General features: G+C 39.5%; 1 protein-coding gene across 2 annotated transcripts in view; it reads right to left on the bottom strand.

Moving 5' to 3' along the window:
- Positions 1-25283, bottom strand: part of LOC122803352 (F-box/WD repeat-containing protein 7-like) — a 1891371-nt gene that overhangs the window by 402501 nt on the left and 1463587 nt on the right. For both annotated transcript variants that reach the window (XM_044072926.1, XM_044072927.1), the window contains one exon: positions 3759-3872. In XM_044072926.1, coding sequence (XP_043928861.1) covers positions 3759-3872 — 114 coding nt within the window. The remainder of the gene's footprint in view (positions 1-3758; positions 3873-25283) is intronic.

Here is a 25283-nt window from a genome sequence, read left to right as displayed (position 1 = left end):
CGCAGAGGTAGGAAGAGAAGGAAGATGTCGACAGAAGGATAAATGTCCCACGTACCGAATTATGTGATTTGGTTGTTATAAACCTAAGTGAACATGTTCTTTCTGAGACTCAGTTAAGTGTTTTGAGCAAAGGTCAAAGCATTATTCCTGCCACACAATCTTCTTTAACTGATGTCTTGATCAGTCTGAAACTTTTTTTAGGAATATAATGCTTAAAGATATTTATGGGAACATGAATGGGGAGGGTGTTGTCCCTCTTAATAAATCTAGCACCTTCATCCCTCAGAATAATCCTATTGTGGACACTTTTTATAAAGTCTATGAGTCTCAGATTTCAAAGGCTCTGAATGAACACAGACACTGTTTCATAATTTATTGCCACAGGAGAAACAAGCCATATGAGAATTGCAGGAAAACACTAATATCAAGATCTACCCAGCTGATAAAGGAAACGCCACTGTGCTTATGGACTCTTTTGTGTATGATAAGAAAATGAGGGAACTTTTGTTTAATGCAGCTACTTTTAAATTGGTGAATGTTTTATAGTTGAAAAGAATTATTAAGTCAATACATGACACACTTTCTGATTTATTGATGTGTCGTATACTGGATGAGACACTCTATGAGTTTTTATTTGTGCCTAGTCCAGTTGTTCCGTATATTAAAGGTCTCTCTAAGACACAGAAAAACTACAAGGATCCACTTATGCGACCTAGAACTACAAGGATCCACTTATGCGACCTATAATGAATGGCGAAGGTTGGGCAACTGAACCTATATCAATAAACATTGAATGACAACTGAAAGATGTTTTAAAGTCTGCAACAGCAGTGTTAAAAGATACTAAACAGTTCCTTAAGACATTATATGAATGTACTGCTTCACTGTATGGCTTTGATTCCTTCTACATGGTTACCTGAGATGTTCATAGCTTGTTCACTGTGATACCAAACACTTTTGGCATAAAAGCAATTAAGAATTTTTTACTACACAATATATATGACTATAAGGGCAATGTGGATCTCCTCTATCTTTTATTGGAATTGATACTGAACAACAACGTGTTTTTATATGAAGGTGATATTTATTGGTAGAGATGGTAGTGGCCATGGGCACCTCCTGTGCTAACACATATGCAAATCTTGTGCTACCTGATTGGGAGAGCAATCATGTGTTTGCCAATCATGAGTTTTTAATTCATATAAGATACTGCAAGAGGTTTGTTGATATCTATGATTTATGGCAAAGCAGTTTACAAGATTTAAAAAGGTTTGTAACATATTTAGAATCTTCTATGGACTTTTTAAGATTCACTATGCAGTATTTGAATGAACAGTTGAGTTTTTGGGATGTTACTGTGCTCTTTGATGAAGGTGGAGGTATTACGACAGCTGTTCATCATAAGGAATGTAAAAGGAACAGGTTGCTAGATCATACCAGTATGCACCCACGTCATATTTATGACAATGTGCTCAAAGGTCAATTAGAAATTCAAGATTATACACACATGATGAAGAACTTTCTAATGCAAACAGTGCTCTAGATCACTGCTTCTTACGGAGAGGTTATAAGAAGAAGGATGTTATGGACAATTTAGGAGAGAATGAACAGCTTAGGAACACTACAGGGAAACCTTTTTATTCGGAGAAGGTTATGAATGATTCACAGTTGATGGTTGCAAATACTGAACGTCAGGTGAAGACAAGAGTGATGCTAACTTATTCAAGCGATGTTTGTTACATTTGCAACATCATAATAGATAAATGGAGAATTTTAAGCAGTTATGTTTGTATTAGGAGTATAGTGGGTGAAACTCCTCCTTTTGTATTCAAAAATGGCAAGAATCTTGAATTGCTGATATGTCATAGGACTGTGAAAAGTGATTAGCCTTTGACAAATAGACAGGGTACGTTTCCCTGCAGACTATGCACTTCTTGTAGACACATCTCGGAAAGGCATGCTTTTGTACATTTGACTACTGGAACATTATATAGACTGAAGGGCTATGCTGACTGTAAAACCAGAAATTGTTATTTATATTGCCTCCTACCAGTAGTGTACTTCGTTTTATGTTGGTAAAATTAATAGGCATCTGAAAGAAAGGATTTCTAAGCACATAAGTGACATAAGTTTGAGAGATATGAAGAATCTTCTAATGAAACATATTGCTCTAAATGGTGGCCATAATTTTCTCTTTTCAGGGTTGCAAGTTGTATTAACAGATCCAAGGGGGTGGTGATATCTGTTTAAGAACAGAAAGAGCTGAGATGCATTGGACTGGCAACTTACGTGCTGACACACCTCCTGGTTTTAACTCATGTCTTCCTTTCCAACCCGCCCTGAGACGGCGGAGATTGAAACACTGAACTGTGATTAGCTGATGCTGACTTTTAAATTCTTACACTGAGGAGAAGTTACGAGATCTGATGAAGGGTGAGCTATTTACCTGAAAGTGCTTATCTTTTGGTTTTAACGCCAGTTTTCAGTTATTCATTTATTACATTTTGGGTTTTAAGAACTCAAGAGCTCATAGTATGCTTTAATTTTTTATGTACCTTGCTGTGGTGGTTGTGATAATGTTCACCATTTTATATATATGTATATATATTCATATATATATATATATATATATATATATATATATATGGGTCTAGGACTATTCACTGAAAGCACATTTCACTGAAAGTCAAATGACTGTGCACAAATCACTGAAAGCTCAATTCACTGAAAACACAATTCATTGAAACACATTTCACTGAAATTATATATGTTCTTTTCCCCACTGTAGTGCAACCCTGGAGTTAGCATATATAGTAAGGGGGTGTGGGGGGCATTACCCCCACATAGTGTGGATATATATTATGTTCAGAAAAGAGTAATTTATTGGAATTGCAAGTATCCATGTATGTAATTTAAAATATTTAAAATAGGAGGGGGGCTATACACCCCAATGTCTCCCCTTACTATATATACTAACTCCAGGGTCGCACTACAGTGGGGAAAAGGCCATATATAACTTTCAGTGAAATGTGTTTCAGTGAATTGAGCTTTCAATGAATTGTGCACAGTCAATTATGTTTCAGTGAAATGTGCTTTCAGTGAAGAGTCATAGACCCATATAGATATATATATATATATATATATGTATCTATATCTATCTATCTATCTATCTATATATATATATATATATATATATATATATATACACATAAACATATATATGTATATGTATATATATATATATATATATATATATATATATATATATATATATATATATATATGTTTACATTGAAAACCTTGAAACTGCATTGCTCGATTGGTAAGTGGTCGAATGGCAGTTTTCAAGTCGGTAGAATGTCAATTGTCAAACCAAAATGCATCAACTACACTACAATGAATGGGTAGTTTAGTTCGCGTATTTGGGTTCGACATTGTGCAGGGAGATAATGACTGGATATGCTACATGCATCCTGCAACAAACTGGACTGGTATCCTATCCAAGATTAGTTCCTCTGCAGCTCCCCTGCATTCAAGCAATGAATAAAGTAAATAATCAAAGAATCAGTGAGTGAGTGAGTGAGTGAATGGATAATCCTAAATGAATTAAATGTAAACCAGACAAGCAAAACGGCAAATCTTCTAGTCTCTGACAATAATACTCCACACATACTGCTCAAGGGGAAAACTTCTTTCTCCCTTTCAACCATCCAGTAAATACAGACTTTCCACATAAACTTTTTCAGCACCAGACTTACCTCACCAGTGACTGCTGACCACACTTTTAATGTATTGTCATCAGACCCGCTGACGATTCGATTGCCACAAAACTGCAGACAGGTAATTACATGATCGTCGTGGCCTTTGAGCACCTAAAAGATAACATGAGACTCTTTGAATGTACTACTTTTGATGTAAACTATTCACCTACAACCTCTAAACAATATTTTATTTTGTGTGAGTTTAAATCCCCTAGAATACCCGCCATGGCCATGAACATACTTTTCTAAGTTCCATCATCTGGCTGTTGAAAAAGATGCTCTTAACAGTTTCTCAAACACAGTTTAATGCTACAGGCATTTCTCCACTGCCATCTGGTAAGCTTGTATTTGTACATCTTGCAAATGTAAATACAACACATAAGTAAGGAGCTCTATGTGTTTGTGTTAGGCTTGAAGGAAGCGGTGCAGTCCTTAGAACACATGGTAAACTCCTTGCACCCCTTAAAACAAGATGGAAAGACCAAAATCAACATTCATGCCAGTGGCGCAACAGGTTGCACACTTGCCTTTATTGAAGACGACTGTGGGTTCTAATCCCACATCAGGTAGATTGAATACTGACATAACAGTGCAAGATTAGAGGGTCTGTTGCACTCCTGAGTGCACTGTCCTTCAGATGAGACATTAAACTATGGCCATCATCTACTTGAATTGGTGGTACTTCAGGTAGATATAAAAAAATCCCATGGCACCTATCGAAAAGAGTAGGGTGTCCTTTATTTACAGCATTTACTGTAGGGAATTAAAGCTCTAAACTCTTAGTGAGCTGCTTCCTGTTGTCAAGGACACAGAGGTTGATTCTTTCTATCTCCATTTCTTGAGAGGTTGGGGTTGGTAAAATGGTTAAGGTTTTTACCTCACAGACACAAGATACAAGGTCTGATTCTCACCTTTTTCAACAGGTCATAAAACACGAAGGGCTACAGATGTTCAAGTACCAATTCTTAGGTCTTCCAGTCATGCAGAAACCCATGACCAGCCCGATATTCCAGAATGTTTGCATCATCTCTAGCCAACTGACATCAGAGAACAGACATACAAGAAAGCATCTGTTGGCACCATCTTCAGGTCATTCTAGGCAGTGAACAAGCAGTCTGATGCCCGAGGATAACACAACCTCCCAGGTTGTCTGAGTTTGAGACAGTAAGTGAAAGATTTTAGGATGATGAAGCAACAAGCTATCTGCAGTCATTTCCCCTCCCACTTGTTCCTTGCAAGTGGGAAAAATGGGTGCAGACGGAGGGGTTGGAGAGTGGTAGTTTGTACTGCAACACTGATGCACTTAAACATCTGCAATAATGGTAAGTGTGACACAAATGTACTTTGTTCTACATAATCAATGTTGGAGTACTGATTTTTGGGAGGATTCCCAAAGCTACCCTGTTAGGTGGCAGGTAATTTGCTGGCCCTTGGGAACAAGATTTTACAGAATGGCAGCAGCAAACCCTGCTCTAGAAGCGATGCTTAAATGGTAATTTTTTGGAAAAGTGAGCATTGGGTTCCAAGTGGCAGCTTCTAGGATGATCTGGGCAGGAACGCCTTTGAAGACTGCAGTCTTAGTTGCAACGTGCCTGGTGGAACAGGCTTTGACTTGACCAGGTACAGGCTTTCCATGTTAAGTGTAACAAAACTTAATGCAACTGGCTATCTATTTGGATGTTGGTTTGAAGACAGGTCTCCCCGCTTTCCCTTCTGTGAAAGCAACCAACAATTGCTCCTCTCTATTTGTTGTTTTTTTTTTGTCCTGTTTCATTAGTACCTGATTTGCCTGTGTACATTCAGGGAATGAAGGATTTGTTCCACTTTCTTCTGTGGACTTGGAAAGAAAACTGGTAGGTGGACAGCTTGGTATACAGAAAGTTCTGATACCACCTTACACATGAAGGATGGCTTGGTTCCAAGGGTTACCATATCCCTGTGAAAGACAGTGAAAGGCTCTCTGTACACCAGGGCTTGTAGCTTGCTGAGTTGATAGGTACTAGTAAGACAGTCTTCCAAGTGAGCAACTTTAGAGGGGGAGAATTTGCTGGCTCACAGGTTGGCAAGTTGAAATTTTCTACCACATAGTTGAGATCCCAGGTAGGAACTACGTTCCTTCTGAGTGGTTTTAAGTGAAGGACCACTTCTAAAAACAGCTTCAAGTCGGGGTGAGAGTAAATAGGAGGGGAATGGGGCAGACAACCTGAGATGGCAGATACATGTACCTTAATACTGGAGTAAGATCGGCCCTGGCCAAATAAATCCAAAAGGTACTCCAGGACTGAACTAATGTCTGCCTGTGGTGAGAGAAAAGCTTCAAAAGACAGTGAGGGATGTCATCAGAATTACTGACAGACTCATGGCAATCAGACTCCAGCCTAATCATAAGGCAATATCCATAATCTCAGCCTATGCCTCAAAACAGGGATGTGACAGTGAGGAAAACATGCATTTGGGCAACAGATGCAAGACAAAATGAATCAGTGTTGATAATGGGTGACCTGAATGCACATATTGGAACAGACAGAACAGGATATGAGGACTGCCTGAGTCCAAATGGGTGGGGCAACAGGAATAAAGGAGAGGCCATTCTAGACTTCTGTCTGGTAAATGGCATGATAATAGCCAACACGTGGATAAGAGAGATGGTCATAAGATCACATAAAAGAGTGGCCAACATACAACTCCGGTAGACTTTCTCCTAGAAAAGAAAGAGCACTAGAGCAGAATTAGCAATTGCAAAGTCATCCCCAGTGGAACAGTTGGCCCACAGCATAAACCACTGGCTGCCACAATCAGCTGCAAACAGTAGTCAGAGAAGGCTCTAACGTCAATAGAGACCAGGCTGAAGGCCTAGAAGTTGATTGGAGAAAAAGCAGAATGGTTCAAGGAATTACTCACGGCTCTACCACCTCAAGAAGAGGAGGAAATAGGTGGAATTGGAGAAGAATGGCAGCGTCTCAAACCAGCATGTGTGAGGACTACAAAACAGAAATGCGGCCAAGCCAGGTATGGAAATAAGGTACATAAGGAAAGCTGGTGTTGGAATGCAGAAATTCAGGAAGTCATCAAAAGAAAGAAGGCATGTAGGAAAAAGCAGGAGATAGAAAAAGACAGACCAGGCTTGGAAGGAATACTGATTTGCTAAGAAAGAAGCTAAAAAAGGAGTTGCAATAGCAAAGAACAAGGCATTGGAGGCACTCTACCAGCTTCTGGAAAGTAAGTCAGTAGATGGCACAAAGGATCTACATCAGGTTGCAAGGCAAAGACAGAAAGATAAAGATGACAGAAAGACAGCCTTCATAAGGGATACCAGCAACAAAATGCTCACCAGTTCACAGAACATCAAAAGCAGATGGGAGGAGTACTTCCAGTGGCTTCTGAAGGAAAAAAAATGGCACAGAAGCAGTACTGCGACAGACACAGCCCACAATGAGAGAAGAGAAGGAGCCCTCCATAGAAGAAATAAGAACTGGATGGCGCAGTGGTGCAGCGGTAGCATTGTCGCCTTACAGCAAGAGGTTCTCCATTTCAATTCTCGGCTGGGGTGCCTTCTGTGCAGAGTCTGCTTGTCCTCCCTGCATTTGTGTGGGTTTCCTCCAGGTGCTCCGGTTTCCTCCCACGTTAAAAGACATGGATTTGGAGCATTTCTCCCCGGGCCTCCGCTGAAAATTGGCTTTGTCCCAAGTCAGACTTTCCAGGTTAACAAATGTTAAATAAAATAAAAATAAAATAAACTGCACTAAAGAATACGAAGTCAGGGAAAGCAGCAGGCTCAGATGAGGTCAACAGATATGATAACTACGCTAGGAGAGATAGGGGAAAAATGGTTCCTGAGGTTACTCTTAGCAATGTGGAGAAAAAGGTGTAAAACAGATGACTGCAGAATAAGCATACTAGTGCCAGTGTTCAAAAAGGGGATGTTCACAACTGTGAGAAGTACAGAGGTATCAAACTCCTGTCACAGTGCAAGTTCTGGAGAGGGAGGAGTTCAAAAGAAGCTGAGAACTGAGACAGAAGGGAAGACTGTGGAACAGGTTTACAGCTTCATATAACTGGAAGAGGTAGTTGAGGAGAAGGGAAATCTGAATGAGGAGGTCAAAGCTAGAATCAGAGTGGCTGCAGCCAACTGGTATGGAGTGTTAAGTGTAGTACATGACAGAAGAATGCCAAAGAATCTGAAGCATAAGGTGTGAAAAACAGTGGTGTGACCAGTATTACAGTACAGTACAGAAACTTGTGAAGTAAAGGCACATAAGATGAGGAAACTACAGGAGCTGGAGATGGAAGTGCCAGATACAGGCGGAAGGGTGCACAATGTGGGACAGACAAAGAAATAAGGACATAAGAGCAGAAGCCAAAGTAGCTCCAGTTGCAGAAAAGGTCAGAGAGAACATGTGCAGAAAAGCAAAAGACAATCTAGTGAAGAAGATTTGAGATAGACAGGAAGATGGCAAGAGGAAATAAGGGCATTCAGCAAAGAGGTGGATGGATTGTGTGAGTGAAGACCTGCGACAGTCAGGCATGAGCGTCACTGAAGGCAGGAAAGTTGCACTGAATAGACAGAGATGGCAGCAATCAACACAACACCCCAAGCCCATGTGGAAAATGGGAAAAAGGCAGTTTGATGATGATGATGAGGAGGAGGACTTGTGTTCTTGTTGTGGCACCAGCTGAAAAATCTCTTCCATTTTTGTTAAGTATGACTTTCTAGTGGTGGGCTTCCTTATCTCTTTCAGGCTGGTAAGCACTTCATTGGGATAACTGACATTTTTTTGGTGTCAAAGCCCAGTCCTCCTGGCTTGTCAGTTGGAGTGTGGCCAGGTGGGGATGGAATACTGAACTACTGGCCTGACTGAGAAGATTTACTTCCAGTGGGATAAAGTGGAATCTCCTTTCACTGACAAAAGAAGGAAAAAACAGAACTTCCAATACGGGTGCACACTGAGTGACAGCTTCATTTCAGATCTCCCAGTGTGAAAACAGAAACTCGGAGTGCAGTCCTGTCAGGAGTATCATGAGAATAAAGATCCAGAAACTGAGGTATTCCCTCGCAGTGAGTGGAAAACCTTAGAAAAAGATCTAGATGGGGACTTCCAGGATGGTTGCATACTGAGTAATAGATGTGTGAAAACAGAAACTCAGAAAAGACAGCCAGTGAATTTGTCTTTTTGTGTAAATTTCAGTTACTGGCTAGTAAGTGCAGTGTCTGGATGCCAGCAAAGAAGAAATTTAGATAATCTGAAAGAAAATCAATCACAAAAACTGAGGAGAAAACACTGGCTGTGAAGACTTCTGCAACTATTCAGCAATAAGCTGTTCAAGCTCCAGCTTTGGTGCAAGACATGACTTGCGGTAATCTACAGGAAAAAAATTAAGTCAAATGTGTTCAGAGATGATTAAAATAAAACACTCAAACAACAAAAAAAACTAGAAAAAAATGGAAGAAGTTTTAAACAGATATTCTGATGAGCTGATAAAACTGCTAAAATCAGTGGTTGAAATGAAGAAAAGGCTGAGTATGAGAATGTTCAAGAAAAGATGTTTAAAAAATTGTAGAATTAGAGGACAGAGCACATAGGTAAAATATGAGATCTTCTGCTGTACCAGAGAAACTAGAAGGAACAGATGTATTAATTTTATGACAGCAGAAATAATCAACTGGACTGGTATTCCACAGCAAGAGTAATGTTAATTGAAAGGGTACATTGTGTATATGCTCCAAACCTTGCCATGTGAAAACAAGACCTCTAACAGTAGAAATGCAATCCTAACATCAGAAAGAATTGATTCAAAACTGTGGTAGAAGGACAAAATACTAAAAGTTGGAGATAGAGAGCTTGCAGAAAATGATTACACACTGCAAACCAGGCAAGAAAAGTGTACATTTATTTCCAGCAATTAGGGAATATCAGGGGGCAGGTGTGCGATTCAGGCCACTGTATCCATATGCCCTCAGAATATTTTTCCTGGAGGATCAAAGTAATTTTTTGATGCTAAACATGTTAAGTAGGAAGTACAAAGGTTTGTCAAAAAAGTGAGTTATCAAACATAACTGGACTCTGCTTCTTTTTCTTCTGGTAATAAAGCTTACAGAGAGAGAGAGTACACCAGTGAAACCTCTTTCAATGTTCCAAAGGAAAATGCTTGAGAGACCGAGAAAAGCATAGGAGTTGACTAGAAGAACCTCAGTATGTTGGAAATGAACCAGAGACTGGAGGCGGGAGCTGGAGATCAACAGGAATAAAACCAGCAACTCAGAAATTAACAAATGTGGGATTACAAAGCATTAGGCACAATTGTGAAATATAGCTGAACAAGAAAACCTGGAAATACTGGACTTTTTCACTTTGCTACACTTGTAGGGGCCTCTAAAGTATATACCCTACTTCATGTTATTAATGTTTGGAAGAAGATTAAGGAGAGGGGGAAGAGGAAGGAAAGAAGTAACTGCAAGTAAAACAATTTTTGTTCTTAACAGTATTTTTATAAAAAAGACATGTACTGCCTCCTATGTAGTAAAGACGTTCAAGTTACTTTTTGTGTTATAGCAATACTAAAGTAAACACCTGCCCTTTCCCCCCCTTCTTTCTCTCTCTATTTCTTCTTGGTTAGTTTTAAGAAATGTAGACACTGCAATACAAAAAGAGAAGAAAGCCTGGACAAAAGCATGTTTAAAATAATAAACTCTAATCCTGGGCTGTTGAGGGGGGATAGGTTGTAAAAGTATATAGAACATGATATAAGTAAAACTGATAAGCTTTTTCTTACTCTTGCATAAGGTACTGATTGGATTAAGGCCACTGGTTTGATCTAACAATTTTTAAGTGAATGCTAGCACATAAAAGAACACTGAATGCAATGTACAGTTTTCTTTTAGCAAATAAATGTTCACAGTGCAACATGAAAAACTTGTAGCTGAAGGCAACTATGTAGCTGGTTCTCACATTTCTGTGGAGATAAGCTGATAACAGGATAATAAAAACAGAATACTTTTTTTCAAAGGCTAAAAGATAATGTCTTATGAAAGTACTCAAGTTATTTTCTATATCAGGGAGAGGACTAAAGATAAGACAAAAACAGACAGCACTTAGTGTAAGTAGAAGCACAGGCTGTACCATCCTAGCATGGATAACCTTCATTATAGACAGCTGTCATTCTGGGGCATCTGTTCCTATAAGAAGGATTAAACTTTATTATTTGTAGTAGCACATAGTTTGTGTGTTTGTATTAAATTAATGGGTCATGGGAGTATTCTGGGGTGTGTGTGTGTGTGTTTTGTTTGAGGATTTTCATTAAGACTAAAAGTGTTGTAAGATGTAGCACAGGTTCAAATGGATATGACATGAAACAACTGTATAAAAGCTCAACCTGCCAAAAGTTTGTGTACACTTACCATAAATGTAGATGTTTGAGTGTATTCACTGTTGCAGTCATTACATTTGGGTAATCTGCTGGCAGTTTGCCTTCAGTCGGCCTGAATTCCAAAGTCTTGGGTCCTGCGTCGGTTGCTATCTTCTCTTCCATGACGTCAGGTCGTCAGGGGTATAAAACATGCAGCCAACGCCATTTTCTTTAGTTTTTCTTTCACCCGATGTCAGATGCCCCCAAAAAGGTAGCAAAAATATATATATATGTACATGCATCAATAAAAACTTTACCTTCATCTACAAGCAAATACAGCACATAGGTTGTAGAAGACAGAAAAGGAAAGATAAACTCCAGAATGACAGGGAGATGGTGGGAGGGTAACCTGGACTGAAACAGTGAATACACTTGAATATCTACATTTATGGTAAGTGTACACAACTGTACTATGTTCTTCGTGTTTCACTGTTGCAGTCATTACATTTGGGTAGAATCCCAAAGCTATGGTTGGGAGGCTGGAGCTAAATAGCATTAGGTGCGGCTATAAGGCCCTGCAGCACTGCAGTGGCAAAGCCTGCCCTGGACTTAGAGTAGAGAGGCAAATGATAATGCTTTGTGAAGGTGTGGACAGAACTCCAAGTAGCAGCCTCTAGAATGTCTTTAGTTGGTACTCCTCTGAGAAAGGCTGTTGAAGTAGCTGCAGCTCTGGTGGAATGAGACCTAATGCCCTTGGGCACAGGTTTACCATGGGGTAAGTAGCAGAAACGGATGCAGTGGCTTATCCACTTTGAAACTGTCTGCTTCGTAACATCCTTTCCTTCTGATCCTGCAGCATATGACACTAGAAATTGCTCAGTTTTTCTTAGAGCTTTAGTCCTGCTCAAGTAGAATCTTAGCTGCCTGTGTATGTTCAAGGAATGCAGAATTCTCTCCCCATTGTTCCGCAGATTTGGATAAAAGGTTGGCAGATGAACTGTTTGGTTAAGAGCCACACTGGAAACCACCTTAGGCATAAAAGTAGGATTTGTCCTCAGAGACACCCTGTCTGGGTAAAATATGATAAAAGGCTCTACAGCCATGAGGGCCTGTAGCTCTGATTCTCTTCTTGCTGAAGTAATTGCTAGTAGCAGAGCTGTTTTCCATGATAACAATTTTATATCAGCAGTAGCAGCTGGTTCAAATGGGTGCAGGGTGAGCTTTTCCAACACATAATTGAGGTCCCATGCAGGTAATGGTGATCTTTTAGGAGGCCTTAAATTTTTGGCTCCTCTATGATACTGCTTTAGTAAAGGATGAGAAAAAATTGGTGGCTCTGTATTGTAATGAGCCGAAATGGCAGAGGCATGGATTTTAATTGATGAGAAAGATAGGCCTTTGTCAAGCATCTCAGTTAAGTATTGCAATATCTGAGGAATATTTGGTTCTGCTGTATCGGTTCCTTGTGCTTGATTCCAAGCACAGAATCTCTTCCATTTGTCAGTGTAAAATTTCCTAGTACTAGGCCTTCTGGCTTCCAAAATGACATCAATCACAGCTTTACTGAGAGGTGTTGTTTGTATAACTACATGATCAGCCATGCTGCCAGGTTCAGTGTCTGTAGTTGATTGTGCAGGATCTGATTGCTTTGCTGGGACAGTAGTTGAGGTCTTTGAGGTAAGGTCCAAGCTGAGTATTGAGACAAGTTCCTTAGGATTGGGTACCAGTACTGGCGGGGCCATTCCGGGGCAATTAGTATCATCTATGGTTTCTCTTGTCTGACTTTTAGGAGGACCTTGGGGAGAAAAGGCAGAGGAGGAAAGGTGTAAACTGATAGGTTTTTCCAACTGAAGGATAGGGCGTCCACTTTCCATGCTTGTCTGTGATAAGTCCTTGTGCAGAATCTTTTCAACTGATAATTTTGAGGCGAGGCAAATAGATCTATGTCTGGGCTCCCCCATTTCTCTGTTATCATGCTGAAGACTTGTGGATTTAGTTTCCACTAGTGAGGATACATAAGGTTTCTGCTTAAATTGTCTGCCAGTGTGTTTTGTTTTCCTGGCAGGAATTGAGCTTGAAGATGTATTTGGTAGGTCAAAGCTGTGTCCCACAGTGCCATGGCCAATCTGCAAAGGGGGTATGACTGTGTGCCCCCTTGCTTGTTTATATACCACATGACTGTGGTGTTGTCCGTCTTTATCAGTAGTTGTCCTGGATGAAGCAAGTCCTTGAAGGCTGTTAGGGCATTTTGAACAGCTAGCATCTCTTCCTGGTTGATATGTAGATGCATTTGTTTTGGGGTCCATATGCCCTGAATGCCTCTTTCTGCCATGTGGGCCCCCCAGGCATAATCCGATGCGTCTGCTGTTAAGGTTTGGCTGGCAGGGGGGGAGAGTGAAGGCACGTCCCATGTTTGGTGACATGCCTTTGCCCACCATAGAAACTCCTGTTGCAGGCAGGGAATGAGAGGAATCATTGCTTCCAGTCTGTGAGAATGTTGACTCCATAAACTTTTTAGGTACCATTGAAGTTTCCTCATATGCAGTCTTGCATATGGAATTAGTAGGATGCAGGATGCCGTGAAGCCCAGAGTCTGCAGAATTTGTCTTGCAGATAACTGGGTTTTTGTTGCCATCAGTTTGAATTAAGTAGTCAGTTGCCTTTGTTTGTCTGGCGTGAGGTAAGCCATCTGGGCAGTTGTATTCAAGCTTGCACCTAGGAATGTTATCTTTTGAGAGGGTACCAGTTGTGATTTCTGTTTGTTTATTGTGTACCCTAGGCATGTTAAAAGCCTTTTCACAAATGCCAGGTGTCGAAGAAGAGTGCCCTTGTTCTCTGCTTGAATGAGACAGTTGTCCAAGTAAGGATATATTTGTATACTTTTTGTCTGCAAAATGCCATTACTGGTGCCAGGCACTTTGTAAAGACCCTGGGCGCAGTAGATAAGCCAAAGGGCAGTGCAGAGAACTGGTAATGCATTAAGCCAGCCTTGAATCTGAGGTATCTTCTGCACGATTGTCTTATTGGGACATGCAGGCATGCCTCTTTTAGGTCTAAAGTCACCAGCCAAGCATTCTTGCCCAGCATGGGCAGAAGCTGCTGCAAAGTCAGCATTTTGAATTTTGGAATGTCCAGGTATGTGTTCAGAATAGATAAATCCAGTATTGGCCGCCAGGCCTTGTCCTTTCTGGGTACCAAGAACAGTCTTGAGTAAAAACCTTGTCCTTTTTCCTGTTCTGGTACTGTCTGAATGGCCCCCATATCCATGAGGGATGTAACCTGTTTCTGTGTCTCTGCCCATTGATTTTTTGGCAGATCTGGCCAACCATTTGCCATTGGCAGAGTGTGGAAATGAAATCTGTATCCCTGTGATACGATGTTTAGTACCCACTTGTCTTGGGTTATTAACTGCCAATTTTGAGCAGAAAGTGCTAGTTTTCCCCCTATGGGTGCTGCCAAAAGATAAGTGCTTGGTGTAGGCAGAGGGAAGTAATTGGGATTGCTTTCTGTAGGTTTGTGCTTTATCTCCTCCAGATTTGGAGGTGGAAGCGCCCCATTGCTTTGAACTGTATGAATCTTGCGCCTGGTATCTGGAACCCTTAGGGCATCTGGATTTGCCCCTTTGAGCTCTGTCTGACACAAGAAAGGACCAGTTTTTTGTAGGCCAGTGTCTACTGAATCTTGGTGGCTGCACTTGTAAGAAGTCTTTAACAGTTTGCATAGACTTAGCTTTATCTTCCATTTTCTTTAAAACCTCTTCTGCCTTAATACCAAACACAGAATCATGCTGTAAAGGTGCACCTAGCAATTTTGCTTTAACATGATCAGGTAAATTATGTTCCTTTAACCAGGCATGCCTCCTAATCACAGATCCAGTAAATGCAGCCCTGCAGGAGGCCTCTAAGAAATCAAAACCACATTGCAAAGTATGCTTTCCAACTTGTTCAGCTGCATGCACTAATTCCTGCAATTCTTTATTTTCTGCACATTCTGAAATTAACATCATTTTTTGTTTCAGCAATCCCATAACATGTTGTTGGTACTTAAGCATAGGAAATTGACAGTTTAAGGCCCTGATTGCCAAGGTTGCAGATGTATAAACCTTTTTTCCCCATCTGTCCAGTGCCCTTGAATCTCTGTCAGAGGGGGTAGGATTTTTTGCTGTCGAGGCCTTAACTCCCTTTGGACCCTGTGAAATAGTTTCAGGATCAGCAGCAGGGTTTCTAAATAAAAATTTATGTGAGTCAGGGACCCTGTAAGTATCTGTCAGGCTTACTGGGAGCCGGAGGTAAGGAGTCAGAGGTCAAGCCTGACTCCGAAAACACATCATCCACAATGTCTAAAAGGGGGAATGGCTAAAGGCCTGTGCTGAGGAAGAAGAAGGAAATCCCTGAGCCTCTTTTTTGATTCTGAGAAGTCTTGACACCCCCAGTGAAAATGCTCCCTCAAAGTAGGCAAGGTTTCCCCAAATGAATAATCCTCAGGAGGAGATGCAGATGGAATAGACTCCTCAGCATCGGAATCCTCATAGGGAGGTATACATAATTCCTGATTAGAAGAGATAGAAACCTGATCTGAAGATTCATAATCAGTGTCTTGCCTAGGCCTCTTATCAGGAGGGGGATCGGTACCCCTGATCAAAGTAATAAGGTCTTCCGCCATTTTGATCATCTGTTTTTTTAGGCATAGAGGCCTGTGCAAGTGGCTCATACGTCGTTTTTTTTAGTTTTAGAAGTTGCTTTTGTTTTTGGTTTTGCAGCTTTCGTCGGTTTGATATACAAATGTTTAGGTCTGAATACACCCTCAGAAGCCGGTGCCTGCTCAGCGGCTCCGGACCCATCTGAGGGAGATATATCCCTTGAGTATCTTGTGGCATGCCGGACTCCACATGGGTGTTGGTAGAGGCCTGCGACTCAAAAGTAGCGGGTATCAGAGGCTGCGAAAGTGCCTCACTGAGTACCGGCAAATCAGCAACTGGCTTAGGAAAAGCTTCGTTGTCGGTTTTGGATCTCGACTGCCTTTCTCTGTCATTTTCTTTGCATTTTTTTATGTACTCTGGCAGTCGGATTACTATCCGATGACATTTCTGGGTAGTTAAATCTGTTTCCAAAATACTTTGATGCAAAAATATGCTGACACTTAATAGTGCGTTGGATAAATCTAGCACAAAACCGACAGCCAGGCACGTTGTGATCAGGGCCTAGGCAAGGAATACAGTATAGATGGAAATCCTTATGAGGTATTTGCTTTCCACAAGTAATACAATTATTAACTTTTTCTGATATTGGTAAAAAGCAAGAAAAAAGTTTCCCCAACGGGGTACTTAGCTTCAGTGAAGACTTCAGTTCTGAAACTCAAACTCGAATATTTCAGTAGTTGGCCGACCGGCACTTGCGAAATGTTTCTGCTTCGGGCACCGCTCGGCAAGAAATACTGAAGAAAATGGCGTCGGCTGCATGTTTTATACCCCTGACGATCTGACGTTATAGAAGAGAAGACAGCAACTGACGCAGGACCCAAGACTTTGGAATTCAGGCCGACTGAGGGCAACCTGTCAGCAGATTACCCAAATGTAATGACTGCAACAGTGAAACACGAAGATCAATAGTTTATACATGTAACACAAAAGCTGAAACTAGAATTTAAAAAAGTGTGAATAAAAACTTCTTATCATAATGGGAACCCTATACATATTATCTTTGAATGTGAATGGTCTCACAGGTATATACAAAAAAAAAAAAAAAAGAAAGAGCAGTGAACTATATTAAGACGCTACTACTATCCTTTACCTTAGCCAAAAATGGAACTCTATCCCTCCAGCTCTAAGAATCTCTGAAAACTTTGAACTCTTCAAAACCCAGCTCCATTCCTACCTCTCTCGTAGTTGGAAGTGCAATTGCACTACACCTACCTAACTTCCTTAATACATGATCACTTTTATTTTTTCCTTACCCACCAGGGATTATTCCCTTGATAACTACATTCAGATCACTATCATACACTTCTGACCTACTTGAACAAACTCTACTCTCTACTACTGTTCTCAACCTTCAAACATGTAGATATGTATTGTATATATGCTGCAGTTCAACTGTGCTTGGTTTGCTATTTAACACTTACGGGTTGTTTGCTATACCTTTTGCAACTGTGTACTGTATTTTGTGGTATTTTCTTGTATTTTGAATTATGTAGCTTTTACTTTGCACTATGTATTATGAATTATGTAGTTTTCACTTTGTACCATGGAGCTTTTCTCCCCGGGCCTCCACTGAAAACGGGCTCTTTGAGCCCAGTGGACCTCCTCGGTCCCAAACTGGAAATAAATAAGAAATAAGAAATGCAGAGTGCAAACAGCTATGCCACAGGAGACACATTTGGAAAGAACTGAGCATGTGAATTTGATAAAGAAAGGATTTCAGGATGGATATTCTGTGGAATATATGGGACAAATGAAAAGGGAAGTACGTATACTGATTGCTACAGGAGCTCCAATAGTGACAGAACAGGAAAAAAGATAATAAATGTAGATTTGTAGCAGTAAGGGGCTACTGACAAGGTAGGAGGATTAAGCTGCTATGTTTTATATTCCACCAAAAACTGCTACAATGGAGGTTAAGAAAATTAAGGGAGAGATAATCAGCTTTCAGCAGGGAATATTACTTACAGGTAGGGACTGGAATTTGATTTGCAGCAGTGAGGATGTATCTCGGAGGCACAGAAGGGAATGTAACAACAGAGGTTAGATTTTTTTGAAGAAATTTATGAAGTTATTTGGTATGGAAGATGTGAATTCAGTAGGCGCTTGGAAATAATTTATATGTTATTCCCCAAGGTACAAAAACTGGGCTAGGTCAGACAGAAATGATATTTCTCATGAACGCATGCATTTATACATCAAATAGCTATTTCAGATCACGTGCCAATAATAACTAAAATAAAAATGCAGGGTAATGAAATAAAAATGAGATACTGGCACTTCTCCACCTATCTGCTAAACAGACAGGAATTTAAGGAATGGGTACAGGAAATTATTCAGGATGTGTTAGGGAAGTTAAAAATTTCTTCAGAAAATATAGCTAAGGAGTGGGATAAAATGAAAATGGAGTTTAAAAATAGGACAGAAATAAAAGAAAAAAGCAGATATTAAATAATAACAAAATACTGCGGAACTAAGCGAAGCAAGTGAACTCACATAGTATATTATAACACCAAGATCTTTATTATATAAGATATATCACAGATAAGCGCTTTCGCTAGGTAGCTTCATCAGATCTTACATTTTGTCCCAAATAACACTCGTCATATATAAAAAACATTCAATTAATCAATTAAAACACAATTAATCACTATTTAAAGAGACAGATACAAATATGTAAGTAATCTATATATAAAAAACTATGCTTCATAGACTAGATAGAAAATATAATATAAATAGATTCAATCTATAAAATATATATATATATATATATATATATATATATATATATATATATATATATATAAAGAAATATAGCTATATATAAAAACATGTGTAAATAAAAATAAATGTATATACATATATATTCTCTAGTATAACTTAAAAACAATAATATATAGTTACTGATGTGTCATTTAATATTTCTGCGCTGTCTCAATTTTGGTTTTATTGAGGCCCTATCATTCAGGCCAAGTCCTCTATCTGATCTTAACAGAATAATCCACTCTGTCTCCTTACTCTCTGTATATGTCTTAATATCACCTCCTCTAACATTCGGAGTTATAACTTCTAATACTCTAAATAAAAACTTATGTTTATCATTATATAGCATTATATGCTTGGCAAGAGCATTATGTAATGTACCTATCCTCATGTGGTATACATGTTCTCTCATCCTATCTCGTAGTGGACGATTAGTCTTTCCAACGTAGAAGGATGAGCAGGATTGGCAAACAGCTAGATATATCACATGGGGGGTCATACAATTGGCATTTACATTTATATTAAAGACTCTCTGTAAATCTGGATGTAAAAACTCTGTATTACTGCCTATATATGAACAGAAATTACAATGACCACAAGGTCTAGTGCATCCAATATTCATAGATTTCCTATCTAATCTTGGATAGCATAACATCCTTTTTAAATTATGTTTGTTCCTAAAAAGGAAACTAGGTGTTTCACCTACTATTTGCTTTATGTCTTCATCTACCTGTAAGATGTCCCAATGTTTATCAAGAATTTGCTTAATCTCTAGTCTAAATGGTCAGATGAGAAAAATGTGGAAAATTTGACAGACGATTGATGTTTTCTATCACCCTTAATATAATTATTGTTCCTTGGTCCAAAATAGGGCATAGCTGTAGTGGAACGTAGGCTGTGTACTATGTCTACATGGGAGTGTATCTCTTCAGCATTGTAGCCTCTATCTAATAATCTATGCTTTAGGTCATTCAGCTCCATATGAAAACCCTCCTCCATAGAGTTCAATCTTGAAGCTCTAATGGCTTGTCCCTTCACAATATTTTTAAAAACAAAGGGCGGATGCATACTAGATCTTAGAAGCAATGAGTTGCAGTGACAAGCTTTGCGATAAACTCCTGTATTCATTAAATTACCCTGCAGCCTCTCTACATAAAGGTCTAAGAACTCAATCCTATCACTTGAATGTTGCATAGTAAACTTAAGGCATGGAATTAAGTTATTTATAATTAAATGCATGGAATCAAGTTGATTTGGCGTCCCTTTCCAAAGAATAAAGACATCATCCACGAAACGTCTATAGAATATCACATGCTCCTTAAAGAGCTGTTGTCTAAATAATACACGTTCTTCCCAGTATGCAAGGAACATATTGGTGTAGCTATTGGCACAAGACGTGCCCATAGCTACGCCATCTTTCTGTCTATAGATCATGTCTCTAAACATAAAAATATTGTTTTCTATGACTAATTCCAGGAAATGGACAATTAAATCAATAAGAACTACTGTATAGTCACTATGAACTTTTAAATATTCTAAAATATATGTTAGTCCTAGCTGATTTGGAATCACTGTGAACAGTGATTGTATATCAAAAGTAACAAATAGATAATCTTTAGTAATATTTTGTTGTTTAATACAGTCATAGAACTCAATGAGAAATTGTTTAGAGTCTCTTAGTACTATATTATTATTATTTAGTACGTGTCTTAAATGTTTTTCAACAAATACAGATAAATGTTATGTAATCCATCCACGACCTGAAACTATCGGTCTCATAGGTGGATTTATAAAATCTTTTTGTATCTTAGGTTGCCCCTGAATAGCAGGAATAATAGGTATTCGAATAGTAAGGTAATCATATAATTCCATGCCAATCAAATTACTCTTAAAGATATCCTGTAAAGTATCTCTAACATACTTTATAATATCATTGACGACATCATTTGAAATCAGTTCATAAAATGTATCCTGCATTAATGTTGTCATCCTCTTAATATAATCATTCATATCCATAATGACTATACTACCTCCCTTATCAGCTGATCTAATAATTATTATAGGGTTATCTTGTAATTTCTTTAAACTTAATCTTTCTTTATTTAATTGAAAAACAAAGTAAAATATAAAAAATAAAAAAAGTACAATAAGCTGGTTGCATAAGTGTGCACACCCTTAAATCAATACTTTGCTGTGTGTGCACACCCTTAAACTAATACTTTGCTGAAGCACCTTTTGATTTAATTACAGCATTCAGTCTTCTTGGGCAGGAGTCTATCAGCATGGCACATCTTGCTTGACAATATTTGCCTACTCTTCCTTGCAAAAGCGCTCCAAATCTGTCAGACTGCGATGACACCTCTTGTGTACAGTCCTCTTCAGGTCACCCCACAGATTTGATACTGGATTTAGGCCTTGGCTGTGGCTGGGCTATTCTAAAACTTTAATTTTCTTCTTGTGAAGCCATTCTTTTGTTGATTTGGATGTATGATTGGGGTCATTGTCATGTTGAAAGGTGACATTCCTCTTCATCTTCAGCTTTCTAGCAGACACCTGAAGGTTTTGGGGCAAAACTGACTGGTATTTGGAACTGTTCATAATTCCTTTCACCTTGACTAAAGCCCCAGTTCCAGCTGAAGGAAAGCAACCCCAAAGCATGATACTGCCACCACCATGATTCACTGTGGGGATGGTGTTCTTTTGGTGACGTGAAGTGTTATTTTTGCGCCAAACGTATATTTTGGAATTATGACCAGAAAGTTCAACCTTGGTCTCATCAGACCATAACACCTTGGTCTCGTCAGACCATAACACATTTTCCCACATGCTTTTGGGAGACTTGCTGTATTGTTTTTGCAAATTTTAGCCGGGCCTGGATGTTTTTCTGTATAAAAAAAAGGCTTCTGTCTTGCAACCCTACCCCATAGTCCAGACATATGGAGAATATGGGAGACTGTTGTAACATGTACTACACAACCAGTATTTGCCAGAAATTCCTGCAACTCCTTCAGTGCTGCTGTAGGTCTCTTGGCAGCCTCCCTGACCAGTTTTCGTCTTGTCTTTTCATCAATTTTGGAGGGGCATCCAGTTCTTTGCAACGTCACTGTTATCCCATATTTTCTCCACTTTTTGATGACTGTCTTCACTGTGTTCCATGGTATAGCCAATGCTGTGGAAATTTTTTTGTACCCTTCTCCTGACTGATACCTTTCAACAATGAGATCCCTTTGATGCTTTGTAAGCTCTCTGCGAACCAAAGCTTTTGCCGTAGCAGGCAACTGAGTAAATGTCAGGAAAATCCTACTAGGACAGCTGAACTTTATTTGGGGTTAATCAGAGTATCTTTAATTGATGGCAGGTGAGTACCCAAGAAGACTGAATGCTGTAATTAAATCAAAAGGTGCTTCAACAAAGTATTACTTTAAGGGTGTGCACACTTATGCAACCAGCTTATTTTAGTTTTTTTGTTTTTTATATTTTTCCCCTAACAGATTTGTTTATTTTTCAAATGAATTGTACAGGTTATAAGTCAGAATAAAGGTGGAAAAGTTTTGAAATAATTTATTGTGGTCTCGTTTTTTTTTAATCACAAAAACCTAGCATTTTGACAAGGGTGTGTAAACCTTTTTATATCCACTGTATGTCCATATGTCACCTTCATGTCCTACTCCTACACCTGGAACAGGGATTAGATGTGTGACATACAATGTCTATAAATTCCTTAGGCGTTGGCATACTGGCTGGATCTTCAGCTACTCTTGGCAGGGAATCCCTTCTGTTAAGAATGCAACAGTGAAGAGAAGGACATTTACTGTTATGGTATGATTTTACACAACCTTACTTTGTCTAGTTTCAGACATTTCAAACATATGGGACAGAACCTTAAGCTGTCAAACTGTGTGGTATCAAGGAGGAACATTCCTAAGTAGGGTGCAAGTGGAAGCAAAGGAGGAACGTGACCTGGAATGCACATCCAGTTTATAGTGAGACACAAATGTGTGTACGGTAGACTAAGTGGTTGCAACACATACACCATCAATGGATAGTCTCTTATTGAAGGCTGCTAAGGTAGAAACTGCCTTAGCTGAATGAAATTATTATAATACACAAAGGAAATACAATCTGACAACCATCTTGATAAAGTAACCTTTGCTACTACTTTCTCAAACTTTGGTTTTGAATATGAAATGAACAACTGATTTCCTCTTTTGAAGTGTTTTGTTCTGCGAATACAGAATCTCAGTTGTCTGTGGACATATAATGTGCAACACATATTCCCCTCTCTTTGACTATCTGAGCAACAATACTGGTAAGTTTATGGACTGATTTACGTTTACTTTGGATGCCACCTTAGGAATAAAGGGCACACTGGTTCTAAGGAACACTCTATCCCTGCGAAAAAATAAGTAGGGTGGTTTACACAGAAGTGCCAGTAACTTCAAACTTCATCTGGCTGATGTCACTGCCACTAGGAAAACTGTTTTCCAAGTAAGGAACTTTAGGTCTGCCATGGCTGCAGGTTCAAATGGAAACTGAGTTAGACCTTGCAACGTAATGGTGATGTCCCATGGACGGGATGGTTCTTTAATAGGAGGTCTTAGTAGGAAAATACCTTTCAAAGAAACCATTAGAGATTTTCAGTTAAGCTACAGGAGTGTCCTTGTGTCTAACATGAAAATTTGAAACAGCCACCAACTGAACCTTGATGGTGAAAAAGCTGGTGGCCAGATAAGAATTCTAGTATGGATGAAACAGATTCTGAAAAAGGATAACGTCCTTTAGAAAGGGCCCAAATACAAAATCTCTTCCATATGCATTGGTATATCATTCCAGTGGTTGGTTTCTGAGAAACAGAAAGAACATTGATCACCGCAGGGAATACCTGGCATCTCTAGCTATATTTAAAGTTGGTGGAATCATGCAGTCAATTTCATGAACTTCAGATCCAGAGGATACAGTCCAGATGGATGAATTACTAGGTTTGGATACTGATCCGACATCCATGGGGACTTTGCTAGTCGAGGCCATAGGTAGGGGAAATCATGTCTGGGCAAAAAGGGGCAATGAGGATCACCCTGAACTTGCACCATTTTGCTTTCTATATGACTTTGTTCATTTGAGGCAATGGTGGAAAAGCATACAGGAGACTCGAGGACCAATTGTGGACCACAGCATCTCTTGATGACTGACTCTGTGAAGGGATCAAGGCAAAATACCTACTGCATTTGTTTTTGAGATGGGATGCAAAGAGATTGCAGTAAAATTGGCCCCAGTGACTGAAGATCAAATGTGCCACTGTAAGACTGAGGAGCAACTCATGAGGCATCAGGACAGTTCTGCTCAATGTTTCTGCTACCACAATGGCTAACCCCCAGGATGTGCACAGCTACTAGAATGTGGTGTGAAAACATCGCCCACTGCCAAATACTCATGGCTTCTTGACAAAGAGGATAAGAACGTGTTCCCCCCAGCTTGTTGATGTACCACACCACCAGCATGTTGTCCATCCAAATGGAAATCACAATCTTGGGGAAGAGGTCCTGAAATGCTTGCAATGTTAGGAGGACCACCCTAAGAAGTGACCCCTACCCTAGACAGGAGGCTTCGGTGGTTACTACTGCTACTGGTGAATCTGAATGGAAAGGATGTCCCATGGTAAGTGTTGGAGACATTACCCACCAAGCAATGTATTCTCTGCAAATTTGAATCACTGCATGCAATGGATGAATGGACTGAGACCATTGTACAGCTAAAGTCCATTGTGGTACTCTCATACAGTATCCAGTTAGAGAGACCATCAGAATTGTAGATGCCATTGGGTATAAAAGGCGTAAAAGCTAACCTCATTGGTGGTGATGTATGATGCAGGATCTGCATGGCTGAGGCGAACTGACAAAAATCTGGATTGGGGAGGCTAACTATCTGAAGGCTGGTATCTAGCTGGCATCCTATAAACTTTATATTCTGGGATGGGGTCAGGCAGCACTTTGGTAGATTCATTGTTATCCCTAAGTCCATTTACAATTGGAGCTCTTGGTCCAGGTGGTACAACAGCAGATGCTTAGAGGTAGCTGTTAGGAGCCAATTGTTGAGATACGGTAAGATTTGGATCCTCCGTACATGAAGGTGCACTGCTACCACTGCCATAATCGTGATGAACACTCTGGAGGCTGTAGTGAGTCTGAAAGGGTACTACTTGCAACTGGTAACAATTGACTCCCAGACTTTCCTGGATTGCTTTGACATCCTGATATAATATTAGGTGTCCGGGAGATCTATGGACCACATCCAATCTTCCTTCCTCAGCAGAGGTAAAACAGACTGAATTATTTTGTCTGTTTTCCCAAATTGGTTTGGGTGACTGAGATCCAGAATGGATCTGATGTCCCCTGTCTCCTTTGGTACTAAAAAGAATGAAAAGTTATGCACTTACCATAACTTGTCATCTGTTTTGTCCATTTTCATTCTTCCTCACTACTGGGTCTAGGATCTGATCCTCGGATCCAAAACAGTCACTTTCTTTTAGACTTCAGATTCAAGCCTCAAGCTCTTCCCTTTACCCATAATGTCCTAGATCATCCCTAAGCCCTCAGATCACATTTGCTGCTATATGTATATTATATATATATATATATATATATATATATATATATATATATATATATATATACATACAGTGCAATGAAAAAGTATTTGCTCCCTTCCTGATTTCTTATTTC

The sequence above is a fragment of the Protopterus annectens genome, chromosome 5.part1 (assembly GCF_019279795.1).
Source record: "Protopterus annectens isolate FY-2018-M chromosome 5.part1, PAN1.0, whole genome shotgun sequence".
In the NCBI taxonomy this organism is placed as follows: domain Eukaryota; kingdom Metazoa; phylum Chordata; order Ceratodontiformes; family Protopteridae; genus Protopterus; species Protopterus annectens.
Note: the sequence above shows the minus strand (reverse complement) of the source record. Positions and strands in the feature narration are given on the sequence as shown.